The 20,501-nt window shown below is 32.9% G+C and overlaps 2 protein-coding genes across 2 annotated transcripts; one reads left to right on the top strand and one right to left on the bottom strand.

The window, feature by feature from the left end:
* Window positions 1-2,475: 2,475 nt before the first annotated feature.
* On the bottom strand, window positions 2,476-6,044 carry LOC130806620 (uncharacterized). The gene is made up of 4 exons (XM_057671769.1): window positions 5,837-6,044; window positions 4,123-4,276; window positions 3,038-3,190; window positions 2,476-2,912 (listed from the first exon to the last, which is right to left on the bottom strand). The coding sequence occupies exons 1-4, from the start codon at window positions 5,886-5,888 to the stop codon at window positions 2,825-2,827; spliced, it is 447 nt and encodes a 148-aa protein (XP_057527752.1). The 5' UTR covers window positions 5,889-6,044; the 3' UTR covers window positions 2,476-2,824.
* A 5,167-nt stretch (window positions 6,045-11,211) lies between these two features.
* LOC130807033 (dolichol kinase EVAN) lies at window positions 11,212-19,921 on the top strand. The gene is made up of 14 exons (XM_057672314.1): window positions 11,212-11,619; window positions 12,050-12,162; window positions 12,989-13,171; window positions 13,336-13,440; window positions 15,487-15,557; window positions 15,643-15,717; window positions 15,904-16,118; window positions 16,940-17,129; window positions 17,217-17,282; window positions 17,684-17,772; window positions 17,862-17,976; window positions 19,049-19,100; window positions 19,200-19,294; window positions 19,496-19,921. Exons 1-14 carry the CDS (start codon window positions 11,429-11,431, stop codon window positions 19,607-19,609), a joined length of 1,674 nt encoding a protein of 557 aa, XP_057528297.1. The 5' UTR covers window positions 11,212-11,428; the 3' UTR covers window positions 19,610-19,921.
* Window positions 19,922-20,501: the final 580 nt, after the last annotated feature.

The raw sequence follows: 20,501 nt of genomic DNA, 5'->3' as shown, positions 1-20,501 counted from the left end.
AGACAAAATTATCAAAGTCGAGTACTACACAAAAATATTATCTACTCTATATATTATTGTTATAGTCATCAGCCCATCATCACACGTCTAATTCATATGTGTAGAAAATTATTGCAAGTACATGAATGATGCAAGTTTTGTAAGGAAGATAGACAGTGAATATACTTAGTTGACTTGTAAGATTAGTTGGAATATCCCTTCCTATATGACAAGTTACAACCCAAGAATCTCTCTTAGGATTCTTCAAAAACTACTTCATAAGCCAAAACCAAATATGCGGCCAACAGGATTCATTTCTTAATTATTATAATAAAACTAGTAGGATTAACTAAAGATTAATCATTCATTACACTAATGACAATGTCAACTATTGAAAGTTCTATATAATCCCTACAAAATGTATGTACCTTCACTAGTACAAACCTTTGGAAACTTAGTATGAAAAAGATTATAGTTGATTGTACTAGGATTGCTTTTAAGGTTAAGGTTGAGTGAGTTCAAAGAAACGAGAAAGATCAATCATGTCATTAGGGTTTTTTGCATGTCGGTTAGAAAGCAAAAAGTTTTCCTTGGATGTGCTCCTGTATGGTGTGCACTCTGGGTGAATGTCGTTTTTATAGAATAAGGTGAATATTATGAAGTAGGATTGTTTTTATTAGGTTAAGATCGAGTGAGGCTGAAGAATAGAGAAAAATCGATTGTATCATTAATTAGGTTGTCGCTTAGATAAGCAGAAAAGTTTTCCTCATATGCACTCCATGTATAATGTGCACTCTGTGTGAGGTTAAGATTGAGGTGGATATTATGGAGTAGGATTATTTTTATTAGGTTAAGATTGAGTGAGGTTGAAGAAATTAAAGAAAAAGATTGATTTTGCATTTAGGGTTTTCTTTGTTTCAAAAAATTACCCTCGGGTGCATTCTATATATGATGTGCACCCTGGGTTATGGAGTGTGGTCATTAGATTTATTGGCATCGGCCATGGTGGCCAAGATGTTCTTCTTGGCTAACCCCTACATCCAGAGCGGCAAAGGAGATCGAGCGTTCGTATGTGACGGTTTGCCAAGGAGAAGATCTTGGACACACCTAATACTATACGGTCAGGTTGATAATGATAATGACCATTGTTAAGGCGATGCCCTACGGCTCTATGGATGCTTTCTTTGCTAGCTAGCTTTTGATAATGATTGTTATGTAAATTGATTATATAGGGTACAATTCGGTTTTTTAATTTTGTCCCTTTTAATAATTTATTGTGAAAAAATTTTTGGGTTAAATGAAATAGAATTAAAAGGACAGGAAAATATTTTTTGAATTTATATACGGGTGTACATGGTTTTTAAACCTTTTGAGCTATAAAAAATAATATGTGAGTATTCTATTGTTAGTATTTATAGTTTATATATATATATATATATATAAATGTTATATGTGATTAATTTATTATGTAGGATTAAATAGAATGATAATCTCCTTGGTGACACAAAATAAGATGCAATCAAGAAGGGATTGCTTCACTTTAATTTGGGGAGGTTGTGTTGGTCATAGATTGGGTTGCAATTACTAAGTCGAATCGACGCAATTAAGATCGTAATTGCAACTTATTCTTTTTCCGTATAGTTATTTTGAGAATTACTTTCTAACATATTTATTTTTATTTATTTTGAAAAAAATAAAAAAATTTCATTTATCGAGTAAATCCTTTAATAAACCAACAATTAATTGTTAAACAAACCATGACTTAATTTTAACATAACAAAGTTCTCCATTTTACATTTTCATCAAAGTTGATTTGTTCACCATTTTCTAGAAAATCTACCCTAAGTGTATTACTCCTAATTAATTAGGATTAAATATATATAATTAAGAATTAATGATTTGAAAATAAAAATTATCTCAGTTGAAAATTTATACCACCCGTACTAGTTAAATTTCCGAGTACCTCTCTCTAATAATTTTCTTTTTTCGGCCTATTCGATATTAAAAATTTTGATACTTTGAAAATAATAATAATATTTTGATTGATTCTTGAGCATTGAATATTGATGATGAAATCATTTCGTATGAGTTTAATAAACATAACAAATTGAAAGAGATTGGTACAGAAGTTATGTACGGCTTCTCCTTTACTCATTCATCCCTTGATTTAGCATAAAAAAGGAGTTATTTAAAAATATATATTTTATAATAAATAAAAATAGAAATTAAATTATGTGAATGATATTAAAAAAAAATTAAAATGTATAGATAAAAAATTAAAAGAAATAAGTAAATTTATTTTCAAATATAAAAATAATGTTGAATGAGAGGGACGAGTAAATACTTCATCCTTGCATACTTGCATCATTCTTTGTTTCATGCAAGTTACAAGGTACTAGTGCCATTTTATATAGATTTTCATGATTTGATTTGAGTTAAAAAATTTAAATTCAAACGCATCAACATTATTGTTTAACGAATAGCGTTATATAGTAGTTTTTGACATTTCAAATGGTATGTTGTAAATCTACAACTCACCTTTTATAAACATGTAAATCAATATTTCTACATCAAATTTTTAACCAATAGTGCACTCAAATTAGCAATTTTGACAAATTTTTTTGCACATTCACAAGGACGAACTCAAAAGATACGGGCATACAGCCAACAACCTCGAAATCTTTCAAACTCGATCATTTTTTCGACTGAAACCAACTAACAAAAAAGATGTAGTTACAACGATCTAGGCATGATAGAACCAAGAAGACGCGGGAACAAAAGACACACTAGATGGATAGGAACCAAACATCGACTTAAGTAATCAAAGCCAAGATGTTGCGAACAATTACAAACTCAGTTTTCCACTGCCGCTGCAGGTACTACAGGAACGACCTGATGAACACTTCGTACAGTAGCTCCATTTCCGAGGAAGCCTGTTCCAATCAGAACAATCAGATGAAGACTTTACGCCTTCAGTGCAAGGGCACAACGAACAAGCTAGATGAAAACGCGACCAAATCTAGTTGTAGATATTAGATGGTATAAGAGAATGTATTACCCAGCTGTATAGCGTGTTGCTGCAGTTTTAGATATCATCCGAGCCCTTTCAGCGTTTGCTTCAGACAGTTTCTGAAGCACAAATCCTTCTCCTTTGCACTCTGAGCATATACCAGAACCGCCACAATCTTCGCAAGTTTTTACCAGAGTCTGACTTCATTCAATCAAAAACATATGCTTCAGTTGCTTCGCAATTATATGTGGAAACTCGATTAAAAGATTCAAACTAGATTCATCGGAAGGTGGAAGCATAGTGCAAAAACAAAACTACATCGCATCAACTGCGTTGTAAAGGTTTTCGAAAACAGAACGAACCTATATAATTTAATGTGTGTAAAAAATGTGTTTTGAGCCGTTTAAAGAAACACGATCTCATGCTTATGGATGATATTTGGCGTTACGAGAACTGCATTACTCTTAATACTGTATCACCGTGATGTTATCACAATCGTGATTGTCTCCTCATTTTGCATTAACAACACTACAACAGTCACATTTACAAGCAAATTATTCAGCTTAACATAGTAGGTTGAAGAATCGTCTTTGGAAACTATGAAACATAGCAATCACATATACTGATTCTTGATGAAGCCAAAGAATTATAGTTCTCCGTTTTGGATGATAATGAACTAGTAAATTGGTGCATTATAACAGGAACACTTTATATCTAAGTGAAGTTGTAGATGATATTTGCAATCATCAGTCAATCGAAAATAAGTTGTTTGTTTTTACAAGGGTAAAATTGCGTAAATTTGACCCTCAAGACCCCACCTAGCTTAGTGTATATAACATATCATGGGCCTCAATCATCAACTTTAGCTTTTGGTTGAGTTGGTTTCTTGATATGGTATTAGAGCCAGAGTGACAAGAGGTCACGGGCTCAAATCTCAACCACTAAGGGCTTGTGCTGCATCCACACTTCTGGCCCAAAACGCTCTCGTGTAAGGGGGTGTGTTAGAGTATATAACGTATCATGGGGCATCAACCATCAAATTAAGCTTTTGGTTGAGCCGGTTACTTAACAAATTGCTATATTGAGCAGACTTCCCAGTATATGGAGGAAAATAAAAGTGAAAGTGAACACACCTTTTTTCAGACTGTTGGGTTCTTTTAACAAGAACAGTAGCTGCTGCACCAACAACAGCAGTTGCTATAGTTATAGACAACACTGTTTCTGGAAGTGCAGAAGATATTCTCAAGGTGTTCCTTCTGAGACCATGCAACTTCAAGCCCTTGGGTCCTAGTCACTTTATCATATTAAAACAATGTAAATCACAAGACAGTTATGTTATTTATGTAACAAAAACTAGAGAGATCACATAAACTATGTAATGTCCTAGTGGGTAGATAAATAGAATTTAAACTCCAAGGACCATTGGAGGACTCACTATAGTTGGCGAAAAACTTTTCCTTGTCCAATATAACGACAAAAGAGGCCTTTGCAATGAAGCATCTAGCAACGGACGGTTTCTGTCGCTATATGCTCTTAGCGACATTTTTTGCAAGGAAAAGCCATGTCGATGTATAAGCATTCTTTTGTAGTGTATTATGTATGTTTGACGTAGAACCAGTTACCTAATGGACTATTTACATGTATTTTTCCAACATATGACATATCGGACTGCTTTTTTATGGTACGGGGTAAGGCTGGAGAATTACATACGGGCAAGGAGGGGAGGGGGAATTAATCATTCCTATAGTGGTGAGAATTGAACCCCTGTCTAGGCCAACCCTGGTTCCCATGACATATTTGATAGCTATAAAAACACATAACCCACTTCACATAATCAAGAATAGAGTATGAGAATAGTGAAAAACTCAATATATGCAGCTCAAAAAAAGAGGTAAACACTAATACATGAAGGCTAGAGAAACATTGCCACCAATGTCCTTGAGAGTTTTTCTTGCAATTTCTCATTATCACTCATTACCTCATTTTCCTTGCAACTTACATGATTGGAATCAACCCAAGTACCCATAAGTGTTTTTTCCTTGAAGATCTTTAAGCTCATCCTTGTGTACTTAAATTTCGAACACATTGGTGAGTAGGGGAATCTAGGTCTAACCCTGTCCGAGCCATAACCCAATTCATTTGATTAAAAATCATATTAATATTAAATTATGCAGTATATAACAAAGAAGAATAACAGGCAAGTTCGTTCAGATGGGCATTTGGCCCATCCTATGTAAGTATTCTAGAATCGTCACTTTTAATGGTTAGTAATAACTAATGAATTGGTGGTTTGGTACTTAGAGACTAAGGGCGAATCCATCGTACTGGTATAAGGTGGGTGGAACACTCGTGCGTTAAACCATCTCGACTGTCATTGTTAATGTGCTTTACGTTACACAATTATATATTATATTTTAATAGGTTTTTTATCAAATGATCCGAACAATGAGCTAGATAGACCAGACCTAGATTTCCCCTGTTAGACTATTAAAATAAACAATTTTCATTTGCATGTCAGTCGATAACTGAAGGTCTCAACTCTCAACGGCCGACATCTCATATTCCATCGAACATATTGATATTAAACATACTTAAAACCTCCAATACGAGTAACATGATGATTAGACTATGAAAAAGCATTAACATTAGCCTTTATAGACACAAAGCCATCTGTGTAAGAACAAGAGCAGAAACTAAACCAGAATTAGGGTAAATGAGTTCACCCATCAACACAAATATTTCATTCAACCCATCTAGAGATTACCATTTAATCATGTAGCAGAACAACATAATAATATAAGAGAATTAGTATAGTACAAAAGAGAAAAGAAGGAAAATGAGGGTAACCTTTGTACAGAGGAACAATCGAAAATGAGTGGTTATGGATGGCAAGCTCCATTTTTGCCCACAAATACAGAAGCTTATTAGCCTTATCCTCTCCCCCTCCCTTTATTCTCCCCTCTTATTTGTTCATCTACACATCCATTTTTGTAAATACACGAGGGAAAGAAAGACAAATTAAATTTGAGATTTTTTTTCTGAAAAAATAGTATTTATTTTTTAAGAGATTTGATTTTCTTTCTCCAATTTTGGTATATAATATTTTTAGATTTTTTTGAGTTTGTTTGATTTTTATATATAAATTAATTTAACTTTTTTTTTTTGTTATATTTACATATATAATTTATCTCCAGTTTGTTTATTATTATATTTTTAATAATTAAGGCAGCATATAATACACACTACGAAATGAATTTGTAGTCTCTATTAGCCGGCCCAATTTAAAATAAAAAAGAAATAAAATGAATTTCAGTAATTAAGGCAGTTTAGGTGTAATCATGTCAAGTTAGGATGCAATTGGAAACTGCAACTCATTATTGATTTTGTCTCCCTGTAATACGCGTCATTTCCCTCACTCAAAACTGTAATCATTATTTTTTAAAAAAAGACCTTCTATATTCAAAACCTCCCATTTTAGTTTCAATTAAGCACTTGACTCACCATTTTCCCTTTTCTTTCTTCTTCTCGTTTCCTTTTAATTCTCAATCAAATATCTTCCTTATCACTCGCCATTTTTTTCAAGCAGACATTCTCCTAGTTCCTTCAACTACAGCCAGGTATGATTAAATTACAGTTTTTTCTTCTTTTTTTTCACATGCAATTTTGGTTACTTTTTCGTGGTTATTTTTTTCTTCATTTTCGCCATTTTCGAGTGTTTTATTCCATTACTAACCAAATTTTATTCTTTAATGAACTAAAATCGAAATTATTTTTGATATTAGACATGGATGATGAACAAACTCTAGCATCTGCAATCGAAAATTTGAGATGACCAGACCAAAATCCGGAAACGAGTGGTGATGTACAAGGTTCCAGCCCAAAACCAAAAAAGAAGAAGGCTAAACTATTTTACGTCAAAATGGAAACAAATGAAGGATCGTAAGTAAACTTTTTTTATATATATTTAAATCGACTTTAGATCTGACAAAATTGGCATTAGATCTACTGTAAATGAGGGTTTTTTTTTTTTTTTGTAAATTGGGGTTTTTTTATGTAAATCGAAACTTAATATGTGACAAATTGGCTTTAGTGTTTTGTAAGTTGGCATTTAATTCGTTATAATATGATAAAAGTTTTCTCTTAATATTTATATAAGTTTTCATTAATATAAGTTGGCATTTAATACAATATAAGTTGGCATTAGATCATGTTACTCTAATTGACGTTTTAATCTGTGTAAATTGGGATGAGCTTATTGTAATTTGGGATGAGCTTATTGTAAGTTGGGATTACGTTGTTAGTGTAAATGGCATTAAATTATTGTAAGTTGGGATTAGGTTATTGTAATTTGGGATTTGGTTATTATAAGTTGGGATTAGGTTATCAGTGTAAATGGCATTAGATTATTGGAATTAGGTTTTTGTTGTATTATTGTAAGTTGGGATTAGGTTATTTTAAATTGGAATTAGGTTATTATAAGTTGGGATTAGGGTATCGTAAGTTGGGATTAAGTTATTATAAGTTGGGATTAGGTTATTGTAAGTTGGCAGTAGATCATGTTATTCTAAGTAATGTTTTAATCTGTGTAAGTTGGCATTTAATATGTATTATTTGGCATTAGTTTATGTGAATTAATATTTATTATATTATAAATTGTAAGATATATATTGTTACAAATATATTGTAAATGCATGTTTAGCGTGATATAAGTTGGTATTAGATCAGTGTAAATTGCCAATATATAACTTATAAATTGGCACTAGTTATTTCATTTAATGTAAATTGAGATTTAGTATGATACAAGTTTTTATTGTTTGCCATTTTGTATGCAGTGTTGACAGAGCTATTTACATAAACTGCAAACCACATCTTTTCCTTAGTAATGGTAAAGAAGAATTTACTCTCACTCCGGCTCAAATTCGTGATGTGAATGCCATCGGATTTTTTGGTTTGCTGAAGGTCAAGTGCGGTAAAATGCCTTCTGGCATTATACCATTCCTTATTGCTCACTTTGACCATGTTAACCGGATTTAGAATATACCCAACAACAGAGGATACGTCATAAACGCTGATGATGTATTTGATATATTTGGTTTGCCGCTAAATCCAACAAATCAAATCAAAATAAAAGCCTGCACCCATGAAAACGGGTATGATGCATGGGTTAAAACTCTAGGGTTTCCTAATCCAGACGCGATGAGGGCGAAACATCTTCCTCACTTGTTTACGAGGTTCCCTGATGAAGGGGATGAATTTAAAAAACTATTTGTGTTGTATGTCATCTCTATTTTATTAGCCCCTCTTCCTGATTTCAAGATCAGGAAGACAGTGTATTCTGCTATTTCTAATCCCGCTTTGATTAATTCCTTTGATTGGTGTTCTTTCACCTTAGATAGTTTGTGTGACACTGTATATCGTGTGAACGGAGACAATCGCATTAATTTTGTTATTGGATGTGTGCTTGTATTACTTGTCTGCTATTGTTATAAATTTCCTTTTCAGGGAAGACCGTATCCTAGGTCTTTGCCCCTAGTTCAGCATCTGAACGAGAAGCTCCTCAAAACTAGAATTGAGGCTGAAAGGGCTGCTGGTTTTGGGAAAGCGATAATCGCGCTCGAGAGACTACCACTCATGCACCAATACAGCGACTGGTGCAAGGGGATTGCGTAGGGGGTTGATGATGCAGAGGGTGTGAACCCGTCAGTTGAAGAGATACCACTGCCTAACAGGGCAGTGGAAATTGGTGAACAAGAAGAGAAGTGGAAATTAGCATAATCAATGTTCGTTGTAATATCGTCATCTCTGTCATGGTTGATGATTTGTAGTTGCTTGTCATAATTACATCCTGTCACAAATATATATAATCACCAAATGTCAACTTATAAAAATCTAATGCCAATTTGGGAATATCTAATGCCAATTTATATACCATATAATACAAATTTGAAACTATTTAATGCCAGTTTGAATACTATATAATGCCAATTTAACTAGTAATATAATGACAATTTAAAACTATATAATGCCAATTTCAAACTATCCTTACTACCAATTTAAAACTATCTAATTTGAAAACTATTTAATGCCAATTTGAATACTATCTAATACCAATTTGAACCCATCTAATGCCAATTTGAAACAATCTAACGCCAATTTGAAAATTATATAATGCCAATTTGAAACTACCTAACGCCAATATAGGATAGTATCTAATACCAATTTAAAACTATGTAATGCCACTTTAAAACTATCTAATGCAATTTAAAAACTTTTTAATGCCAATTTAAAAATTATCTAGTGCCAATTTAGGATAGCATCTGCCTATTTAAAACTATTTAATGCCAAACTGTAAACTATTTAATGTCAACTTATAAAAAAAATTCGAATTCTTACATAAACTATAATGAATAATATCTAATACCAACTTGTAAGTATTAAATATCACCTTGAAATTTATTTACATCCAATTTATAGTAACCAACTTAAATAATATGTTATCAAATGCAAAACTAACCTTCATGTTCACTAGTTTTACTTCCATCGCCGTGCTCAAGCTGAGTATGCTCATCATTTAATGGAACTACCAAAAACAGCATTGAGAAACATCAGTTTTTTTTTATTTGATTATAATTTATTGAATTCTTGAAGGAAAATAAAACCAAACTTATTTATATGTCTCTTAAAAACGAATCCCGTTGAGTTTGAGTCACGTAATCTTCGAATTTTTGCATGAATTCATCCATGTTGTTGAAGATGAAGAAAAACGAAATGGAGGGAGAATACTCATTTGAATCTGATAATTTTAGTTTTAATGTATGAGAAATCAGAATAGTTTTGATGATGATTACATTACCTCAGTTTCCAATAAGTTTTGCAATCGTGACCTTGAAATATGTAAGGTTACCTTGGGGAACGTTTGCTACTGGAGCATGCCGTCTTTTTTTTATTATTATTTTTGCTTTATATTAATTCCAATAATCTGATGGGTCTAAACTTGAGGGATCGTTTCTCACAAGAGTTACTGTTTGTAGAATCCATGAGTTTTATTATTCTATAGTAATAGTAATTCATGATTTTAAATGACAAAATTGAAGGTCGCCTTAGCCTTAGGATGAAGAGTCATCAAATTAAGCTTAAAGTTAAACGACCTCCTTTAGACTAGAAAATACGCTTCAATTGAGATTAGACTTAACTTTCGGAAAAACACTTAATTTGGATCAATAAGTGCAAGAAAAAAATGGGTAATTAGTTATTAAGATCTAGGTACTTTTTAAATAAATCAAATCCACAAAAGGTATTAGTTACATGAATTGTAAAACGCGCTAAAAAATTTTCCTAAACGTTATGAACATACCAAAAAATATTATTCTGACTTAACATAAAAAGAACCGTCTGAGTGAAGATTTGAAATATTTTTTTCTAATACAAAATTAGTGGGAAAGTAATGATATAATAAATATAAAAATAAATTAATAATATAGCTTCCTCATTTCATTGGCTATTTTTTTAATAAATTATATTTTATGCCATGTTTAGGAACAATTATTTTATTTGAAAATCTGAAATTTGCTTAAATTTATTGTTTCAAATCAAAAATTTTCAAATTTAGATTTAAATCAAATTTTGTTTTCAAAATAGTTAAAATTGAAAAATTAAAAATGACTATCCAAACCTTGTCATTCTCAAATATAAGGTGATTAGGATAAAAATCACGTATTTATTATTGCATGAATAGTCAAATAGCAAAGCACATTGACAATATTATCTTTGTTTATTTAAGTTTGCACAATATAATTTAACACAAATTTTTGTGAGAGACGGTCTTTTTGAGAGATCATCTTTAATTGAGCCGGTCCATTATATATTTTTTAAAATATTGTAAGTAGACATTAAGAATGATGTAAGTAGACACTAAAATATTAAAAGTAGGCATTAAGGATATGATAAGTATACATTAACGATAATGTATGTAGACAATTAAGAATACAATAAGTAGGTATTAATTTTTAATGGGCTGAATTTGAGATACGTCTCTCAAAGAGACATCCTCTTGAGAGACTAAATGATAATTTAAATATGAGAAAATTTATAAATCATGTGATGCAAACTTAAAAGAAACAAATTTGTTGATGCTAACTTAAAAAAAAAAAAAAAAAAAGTAATCAATGTTATGATAATAAATCTTACTAATTCACTAAAAGTAGTTGACCTGAAATGAATACGGTGTAAAATTTTGGCCGCCTATCATATGTTAGTTAGGATTGGGTGAGTTGTTGACGTCGTCCATCTCTTAAAGCGCAAGTCGCCGCAAATGAAAAGAAATGACGCGGTTTTTTACGGTCAGAAATTTTCTTTCATTCACACGAGGAAAATCCATCAATTTGATTTAATGAGAGGATCCTTTCAATGGCGGTGATCAATTAGTGGAGCTCTTCTGGAATGGCATCCATGGCTTCTTCGCTATTTACTGGCGAGAGAGTCGTCGTTTTATTCGTCCTTGCACGCATCGTTTTCTCCACTTCTATTTCAATTTTCCCATTCGAAAGTCTCTCTCTCTCTCTTCTCGCCTGTGCTGCTTTATTTGTCGAGATTTCTGTTGAAAATTCCACTACAGTTAACTTCAATGTCAGGTAATTGAATATTATTGCTGTTTTTGATTGTAGTTGTGTTTCAATTGTTGCAGATTTGGGGGTTTTCGGAGTAAGCTTTATTAGGGACTATGTAATTTTGAAGGTGAAATATTTGAATTTTATTAATAGGTTTTGCATTAATTCCTAGGATTTTGAGTTTTGATTTCAATTGACATTGAAAAATTAACAACATTCTATTACCCGTATTCCATTCCACCTGGCATGCTCTGGGGATCGGAATTAGGGTGTCTTATCCTTGTTAGTGGTTAGTGATAAGGAAGTTGTTTCCTATTGTCTCTTGGTAACGAACACTATGTGAAGTTATAAAAAGTGTACAGTAATCTTGAGTCATTTTATATAGTTCATTATAATCTTAAACCAAAGAAGTATAGATCCGAGTGATAATAATTATAAGATATTGATTGTGCAGACCAGGTGCGTCATCAGGTATACTGCTGGGAACAGTTACCTTGCCCACAGTGGTGTTTTCTAAGCTGATACAGCTATCAAGAGGATTGCGATTGGCTGAAGTTGCAATTACTGGTATGCTTTTGTCCTCTTTTTCTAATGTTTTCTCCCATTAAGGTAGTTGAAGGTTTGATGCATATAATTAGGATTTGCTTTTGAGTATTATGATGGGTTGGTTATGTTTTTCGCTTGCTGTGTGAGGTTTGAACCAGGAAAGGGCTAGTAATAGACATTTGATTGTATACACTCCTAGCTAGTTTTTAATAGTATAGATATAGATATAAATAGATATAGAAAATGAGATAGATAAATGATTACTCCTATATTTTTCCAATCTTTTAAGATTGATTTTTTTATGCCCGTCAATTCATTGGGATGAGGTAAGATGATTTTAAGTTTTTTGTTATAATTTTTCATATTTTGGGTCAGCAATGAAATTTAAATTATGCTAAATTATGCAGCTTGTCTTGTATAAGACCGTCTCATTATGAGACGAGTCCATATAATTAGTTTATTTCTCAAAATTAATCATTTTAAGATTTCAAGTGATCAATTTAAGATTATAAGTGATCAAAGAGATCACTTTAAGGTTAGAAGTGATCACTTTAAGATGATATATGTACATTGGACCATCCCAATAAAGATAGGCTCACCATGAGACCGTCACATTTAAGAATGTGTAAATGATGATAGAGAAATTTAGTAGCTCTATTCTTGTTGGATGATGGATCATAAGTCTCCATGATGAACTGACCACCTTTTTATTTCTTATTTCCTTTTTTGTGTAGTAGTGAATTGTTATTTTAAATGTTTTTGTTGTTATTTAATATGCAACATCTGTTTGCAATGTGATTTTTTTACTTTAATTATTCTGTATATTTAGCATTCTCATGTTGTGCAGAATTTCAGTATCAGAAATTACTTTTTTGGACTACATCTATCAGCTGTTTCAGTATACTTCTATTCCTTGGCCTGGTCACCAGATATCCAAGTAGGAATAGATTGGAACTGAAGTGTGGCTTTGCTTGTTTGATGCTGAGTGCACAGCTGTACTTGATTCTCCCACTTGATGGTTTTGACCATGGTAAGTCTTGGTAATGTCCAACATTTGATGTTTCCTGCAAAATGATAGGCATTAATCATTGATGGATTATTAAGTTGTGCTATCTTTCTTATACTACTTTGTTATATAATATAGATGTGTTGAGTATTGCTTAATGACTGTATGACTTGATCTAAATATACAAGGGATGCATTTGGTGTTGATACTTATGTGGATGCTGGGCCATGGAGTAGCTGCAGTGAAGTTGATTCAGCACATTCTCTATACTTTCCCATCTTGTGCCTCCATAGGTTTGTGTTTGTCTGATCTTATTTTTTCTTTTGTGTTTCGTATGACATTTATGGAAGCTAGCTTTTTGTCTGGGACTCTAGGTTGAGTTTAAACTTTTTAAATATAATGGTAGCTTGTAGACATCTTGTGAACTTGTGTTTCTACTTTGGACCTAGTGATTGGTTGATTTGTTGGTTTCTGACCAGGAAGAAGCAAATAAAATATACCTTTCACAAATGTGATTTTTTTAAATAATAAAAAATTTTAAAAAACTACGATTTTAGGCTATGATTTGCCACTTAGAATCACAAAAGTTCTCAATGAAGAACTCAACCAAGCATGATAATTAGAACATATGAAGCTAAGAAAATATCTAGTGTTATTTGAATAATGGTTCACAAAGTTCTTGATTGAGGGGTAAAGGGTAACTCAAGCTCAAAGCTCTTTTGTGCAACATATTCTTCTATTCAAAATCCCATTCTCTTATTTATAAGGAGGCTATGAAGCATGACATATAATAAGGAATTTTTGATCTAGTCTCTGCTTAAATTTATGTTAGACTCCCATAAAATTGATGAAAAGTTTTTATCTGCATTGTCAAATAGACTATTTTGTTTTGCATGATGAGTTCTGCTATTTTCCATGTTTGGATAACAAAGTGATCATGCCAGAGTAGCCAATCTTGCCATAGTTTAAATATTTAGTCTCAAATGCTCCTGGGTGCCTTCAATTTGAGCTATTTTTGAAAGGCAAAAATGGAGCACCTTAGCAGTTTCCATTTTTTTTCATTTGCGTCTATTTCATAAGGCATTTTCAAACTATGGAGCACCCATAGCGTCTTAGTGTGCCTTGCTTATGTGATACTAAGGGAGATTCACAATAGGTCTTGGAGAATGAAATCATGCAGATTGGACAGCTCCAGTTGGTGTCAGTTTAACCCAAAATGACCTATGTCACTTGTGGAGGTTCGTTTTGCACCTTAACCTGTTGTTGGAACCTTTGCTTTATCCCCGCAGGATCCACCTGGCAATGATGTGTATGTAAGGAGATACATTTATCCAATTTTAACCCACCTACAGCAGGCAGGCATTGCCACTCATTTTTTTTCCCTGGATTCCATTAAAGCTTGTGTAACCTTCCAAAGCATTTCCTTACCTCCAATCTAAGCTTAAGTCATTTGAAATTTTAATTCACTTAAGCCTTATCATAAGTTAGAATAAATTTTGCGGTAAATAGGAGCTTTGAACCGTAGACATTAAATTTGTAATTACCTAGGGGGTAACGTGTTTATTAAATTCCTTTACTTTATAGGAACTATCACTTGGAATTTTAGTTTCTAATGTTCTTTAAATTTGTTATCAACCAAACACAAGCTCATTATGCTATTTCCTGGGAATTTGTAATTCAAAAGGGAAATAAGTTGCAACCAAACAACCTCTAAAGATGACACTAATGAATAACATTAGTGAAGATGACTTAAATCATTGAGAATAGTAGGAGCATATGACTTTAGGTATGAATGAATGGAGTTGGAGAATATATGTTGATGATTGATCAAAATTGATTTTCTTGGTTATAGATTCTGTATTAGATAGGTCTGAATGTAGTATATCTTTGTTACCAATGATCTCTTATGTTGATTTGTTTTGAATCATATAATTGATCAAGTATGTTGGAATTAAGGCTTACGCATTGCTGTTGTAATTGCATTATCCTATAATCTAGATTAGCATTAGACAATTTGCCCTAATCACTATCAAGTAATATAAATTTAAGTTTCTGGGCACAAATAAGGTGTTGTTCCAGCAGTTTGGATCCAGTTTGTTTCAGTTTGTCTGGGGTAAATTATGCACAAAAGACAATTGTGTCCTGCATTGCTTTTTCAAAATCACTATTATGATAAATTTTTGCCAATCTGTCCACTACCAAGATGTTTGTGGTGCTAGCTGTTTAAGCAATTACAAGTAGAATTTCTATTTGAGCTCAAATAAATATTGAACTTTTTTGTAGGGTAATTTTACTACAAAGATGCTTTTATATTAATTATAATTCATTCCATGTTAAAGGAGAAGCACTTTTGGTGACGGCTGGTCTAACTACTTATTTCGGAGACATGCTTAGGTCTACTCTTTTCAAGGTTTCTGTACCAACTTTTTAATTATGATGATGATGAACCATTCTGCTAATTTATTTGTGTTAAAGAGAATTACCCTTTTGATCAGGCTATACAACGCTTTGTATCAGAGGTTGATGAGCGATATAGAATTAAAAGAAGTGAGATTAGCGCCATTATTCAGGTACATTGTCTTAAGATCATTTTCATGTCTTGGCGTTTGGTTGAGGTGGATGAGATACATAAATTTCATTTGTTGCCGGGCTATCTCCTTGGCCTTCTCTTATTCATTTCATTTTATTTTGTTTAGTTATTCTTTTTTTTAGAATTAGCTTCCTCTTAACAATATAAAATATTCCATTTGTTGCAGGGCTATCTGCTAGGACTCCTCTTATTTCCTTTATTTTTTAAGTTTTGTGTTCGAATTACCAGTCTCTTCAGCAACTCAAGCTCTTATAATGCGAGGACCTGGAATGAGATTGGGCACTCACTTTTATTCTTCTCGTTACTAACTGTTATTTCGGCTACAATCATTCCACTCTGGCTGCAGTTTGTTCAGGATTTCAATTTGCATCCTTTATGGTGGTATTGATGCTTTTCATCTTTTGCATGTGCATTCCTGGTGTTCCACATTTTTGCAAGTTCTTTTCCCATAACCTTTTTTAATTTTTTAAGGAGTTGACTTTTCTATTTTGTCCCCACTAATACTCTTCAAGTAACATTTTTGAGGCGTAAAAAATTATTTCCAATTTTTGGCCAAAAAAAATTTAATTCACGTGTTCACATTTTTTACCAGATGTTTGAAGTTTCCTTTTGCATCCCCCGTTCTTTCTGGTTCCCATTTTATTTCTTTGCTCCCCCTTATATTGTGGCTCTCACCATCACCACCCTTTCTAGAGGCCAACTTTTTCTTGCCCCTTCTACCCCCCATATATTGAGCAGCTTATAATATTATTCTTGGGTCCTAACCTAAGCTACCAGAATACTCAAAAGGCTTATAACAACTCCCATGATCCCATCTTGCTTGAAATGTTCTCAGTTACATTCAACAGTCATTTGAAGTTTAATTATGATGGGCAATGAGCCTCTATCTTTCATGGAGTCCAAAGAGGGGGTGAGAATGACAAGTCTGATTCAATCTTGAGTATTCACGTGTTAATCATTTAAACTTCGTTTCTTCTTACCATCATCAAAATGATTATTGAGATAATCACGCTTTCATCAGCTGTACATATACAAGAAATATTACTTTTTGTTTATATAAAAATACTGACCTAATAAAGTTTGGATTTGCATACAATTCTAGAATTGGTGCTTTGTTGCAATGGCTTTGGGCTGCATAAATTTATAGTGCTAAGATTGGATCTTTAGTTGGGCAAATTGTAACTTTAAATATCCTTGTACAGGGTACTTGAATTTGTCTTCTCTGAGCCGCTCAAGAGGTTATCATTGTGCATCTACTGGGTGGGTGTAATTTGTGTCTCAGTGCATCGGTTTTATAACATTTCTAAGAGTAGTAAGGTGGAGCGTATCCTCCTGCGGAAGTATTATCATCTAATGGCTGTTTGTATGTTTGTTCCTGCTCTTGTTCTTCAGGTTAATTCCCTTCTACAATAGTTATTTTAATTTATCTATTTCTCCTTGCAATGCCTAATGCTCTGTTTATGTTATATATCTCTACAGCCAAATTTTCTCAATCTTTCTTTTGGTGCGGCTTTAGCAGCTTTTTTAGTCCTGGAAATTATTCGAGTAAGTTCATTGTGAATCTTTAATTTACTTATTTTTCTAGTTTTCTCTTGATGGGAAGTAGCATTTTTTTTCCATATCTAGCAAAAAATATTTGATCCACTTAGTAGTCATGTTGGATGCATCCTGTGATTGATAGCATAGCTTTTGTTCAGTTTTTTGGTGTCCCGAGTGTTTTGAATACTTGCATGCTAAATTAGTAGTTTTATTTTTTATTTTTTATTTTTTAAATAAATGATGTTTTTTGTGTTAGCATTCTCCTTCTCATATTCTGTTTCCCTCGTTATTCATTTAGCAATAATAAAATTTCCCCTTGCAACTTGCATTTGTTCTGAGTACTAGCTTTGTGATATTATGTGCACTTGTGATCAATTTGCTTTTCTAATTCGACTTTGTGTAGGCAGGTATGGAGAATTTGGCCTATGGGGAAGATGATTCATCTTTTCATGAATGCTTTCACAGACCATCGTGACTCTGATCTTCTTATTGTGAGGTATATATTGCCATTTGTGCATAATCATTGAAGCAAATGCCTGTGAATGGATTGGCTGTTAATTTTTTCCGTCTTCTTGCTTGCTTCAGCCATTTTTCTCTCTTATTGGGATGTGCCTTGCCTATATGGATATCTTCTGGATTTAACGATCGTCCACTTGCTCCATTTGCTGGTATTTTGAGCCTTGGAATTGGAGATACAATGGTGAGTGATGGAGATTATGCCAGAACTGGTTTCACTTTTGAGTGCTAAATTGTTGATCAATGATCTCCAGAAATCAACAGTCTACTAAATGAATTTTTTGTAAATCGATATCTTTGGTTTTCAAAAAATAAATCGTTATATCAACTTAGTTTATGAATAGCCATCTTGAATCAAAAGTTGAGAATGTGCATAGAGAAAGAAGAGTGAAAATTTAAAAAGCTGATTTACTTCTTGGTGAAGACATAATATTTAAGAAGCAGAGTTCGAAGTTGGAACTTAGAAAGTCATTTTTGTAAAGATTAGAACTCGTTAAGGTTTTGCAAGGTCTTAAAGTTAGTAGGATTCACCAAGTACAAGGGCGTGGGGACTTTGGGGTTGGGGAGAAGTGGCCAGATAAAGACTAGGACTATTGCATGGATTTGTTACAGGGTCCTGATGTTTGTTAGCTTATGTTGAAAAAATAGGATGTACATAAGTCCTTGACCTTGTTTGATAAAATGAGACATTTGTGAACATTGTTTTACTATTTACCATGACTGCTACTGTATTTCCTTTCTTTGAGGTATCAAACATTTTTTTTTTACAATTCTAATATTTATCATGGAGTTGAATTAAAGATTTTATACAAAGGCTCTTCATCGGAAATATTTTAACTTGCTGAAGATGCTATTCCTATGCACGCCTGTAAAATTACACTACTGGCTGTTCGTGGACCTTAATATCCTTGCATCAGCCAGTATAATCTGATGTGGAAACCATTATGTGTGTCACTTTCTACATTCATACCAAATTAATCACATTCGCACTAAAAAATTTTGTGCTTTCATTTCAGTCTTCACAGATGTTTTGAACTTCTGATTTCTTCACAAATAACTTCATGAGCTGTCAATAGTATATTTCATGTTCTATATTCAATTAAGCTGATTAATGTGGAAGTGCAATTATCCCGATTATTCCATTCACGCTGGTGATTGTGGGGGTGGATTTTCCACAAATTCTTGCTCTACCAGAGGTCCAGAACTGTATCTCTATATAAGAATTATCTTTACATGGTATTTATTTTTCTCCATAGGCATCAATGGTTGGGCACAAATATGGTGTTTTGAGGTGGAGCAAGACCGGAAGTAAGTTTCTGTGCACTGGCATATATCAGTTTGGCTTCTTTATTAATAGAAAATTAAGTGTTTGATCTCCCACCTACTCTGCTTATTTTATTTTTATAGAGAAAACTATTGAAGGGACTGCTGCTGGTATAACATCTGTCTTGGCAGCATGCTCGTTTCTCCTCCCACTTCTTGCATCTACTGGATACATACAGGTTTATAATGCTTACTTGCCTAGAACATACTCCCTCCATCCCTTTTAATTTGCTACACTACATCCAAAAAGCTCTCACTCTGCAAGAATAAGCCGTCATCTGGTCACTATGCAAATTAATTGGTTGATGATAGCCAGTTTCACTTGTTAAAAGTTAGCAATGATCACATATAGAGATTTAATAACAATCAAATTGTTGCAGAATTGGAGCTCACTTCTCTTGGCGGTGGTAGCAAGTGGCATGCTCGAGGCTTATACAGCTCAACTTGACAATGCTTTCATTCCATTGGTATTCTATTCTCTCCTGTGTCTGTAATTTACAGTAAATTCGTCAACAGGAACAACTTCTTAGAATTCTTTTAGACCTTCGACAACACGCCCCGCAGCTTCCTTCTTGTATAGAAACTAAAATGTAAGCTAAGTTTTGATTACTTGTGAAGTTAAAAGGCAGTTACCATTTTGATGTTTTGGGATATGCATTCGCCATCAAACCTCCAGATATGCTGGAAATACTCTGCTCTAGGCAATTCTGTTGGTACAAGATGAGCCTTTAATGTATCATGTATCATGTATGTATATAAAGTAACAACTTAAAAGTTAATCCATTAGTTGTAAAATTCATGTATCATCTAATGTCTTTCCAAAATCGATAAATCTCAATTTTATATAATACGTTTGTTCAGTGATGATGAGTGGACGATAGATGACTATTGGACCTAATGTATTGAAAAAATGTGAAATAAGTATTTTTAACAAAAGAAATAAAAAATAAACTTCGATAAACTTAATTCGAAAAATAAGTGTCTTCATGTCCGAGCCTTAGGACAGGCATGTTCGCAGTTAGCTAGTTATTAACAACTAAAAAAAAATTGGTCAAAATTATTTGTTCGCAGTTATTAACTGCGAACAAAAGACAGACAATATCATAACGTTAAATGGGACAAAAAAAAGAACTCATGTTTGTGTTTGTCCACAGTTACTAAGTGCGAACAAACATCACTTCCTTTTTTTGTCCCATTTAACGTTATGATATTGTCTCTTTTTTTCGCTGTTAGTAACTGCGAACAAACAATTTTGACTTTTTTTGATCAATTTTATTGTTCGTTGTTGTTAGTAACTGCGAACAAACAATTTTGACTTTTTTTGATCAATTTTATTGTTCGTTGTTGTTAGTAACTGCGAACATATCTGACCTTAGGTTCGGACAC

This window comes from Amaranthus tricolor, chromosome 2, assembly GCF_026212465.1.
Source record: "Amaranthus tricolor cultivar Red isolate AtriRed21 chromosome 2, ASM2621246v1, whole genome shotgun sequence".
NCBI classification, from domain to species: Eukaryota; Viridiplantae; Streptophyta; class Magnoliopsida; order Caryophyllales; family Amaranthaceae; genus Amaranthus; species Amaranthus tricolor.
This window is presented reverse-complemented; position numbering and strand designations above follow the sequence as displayed.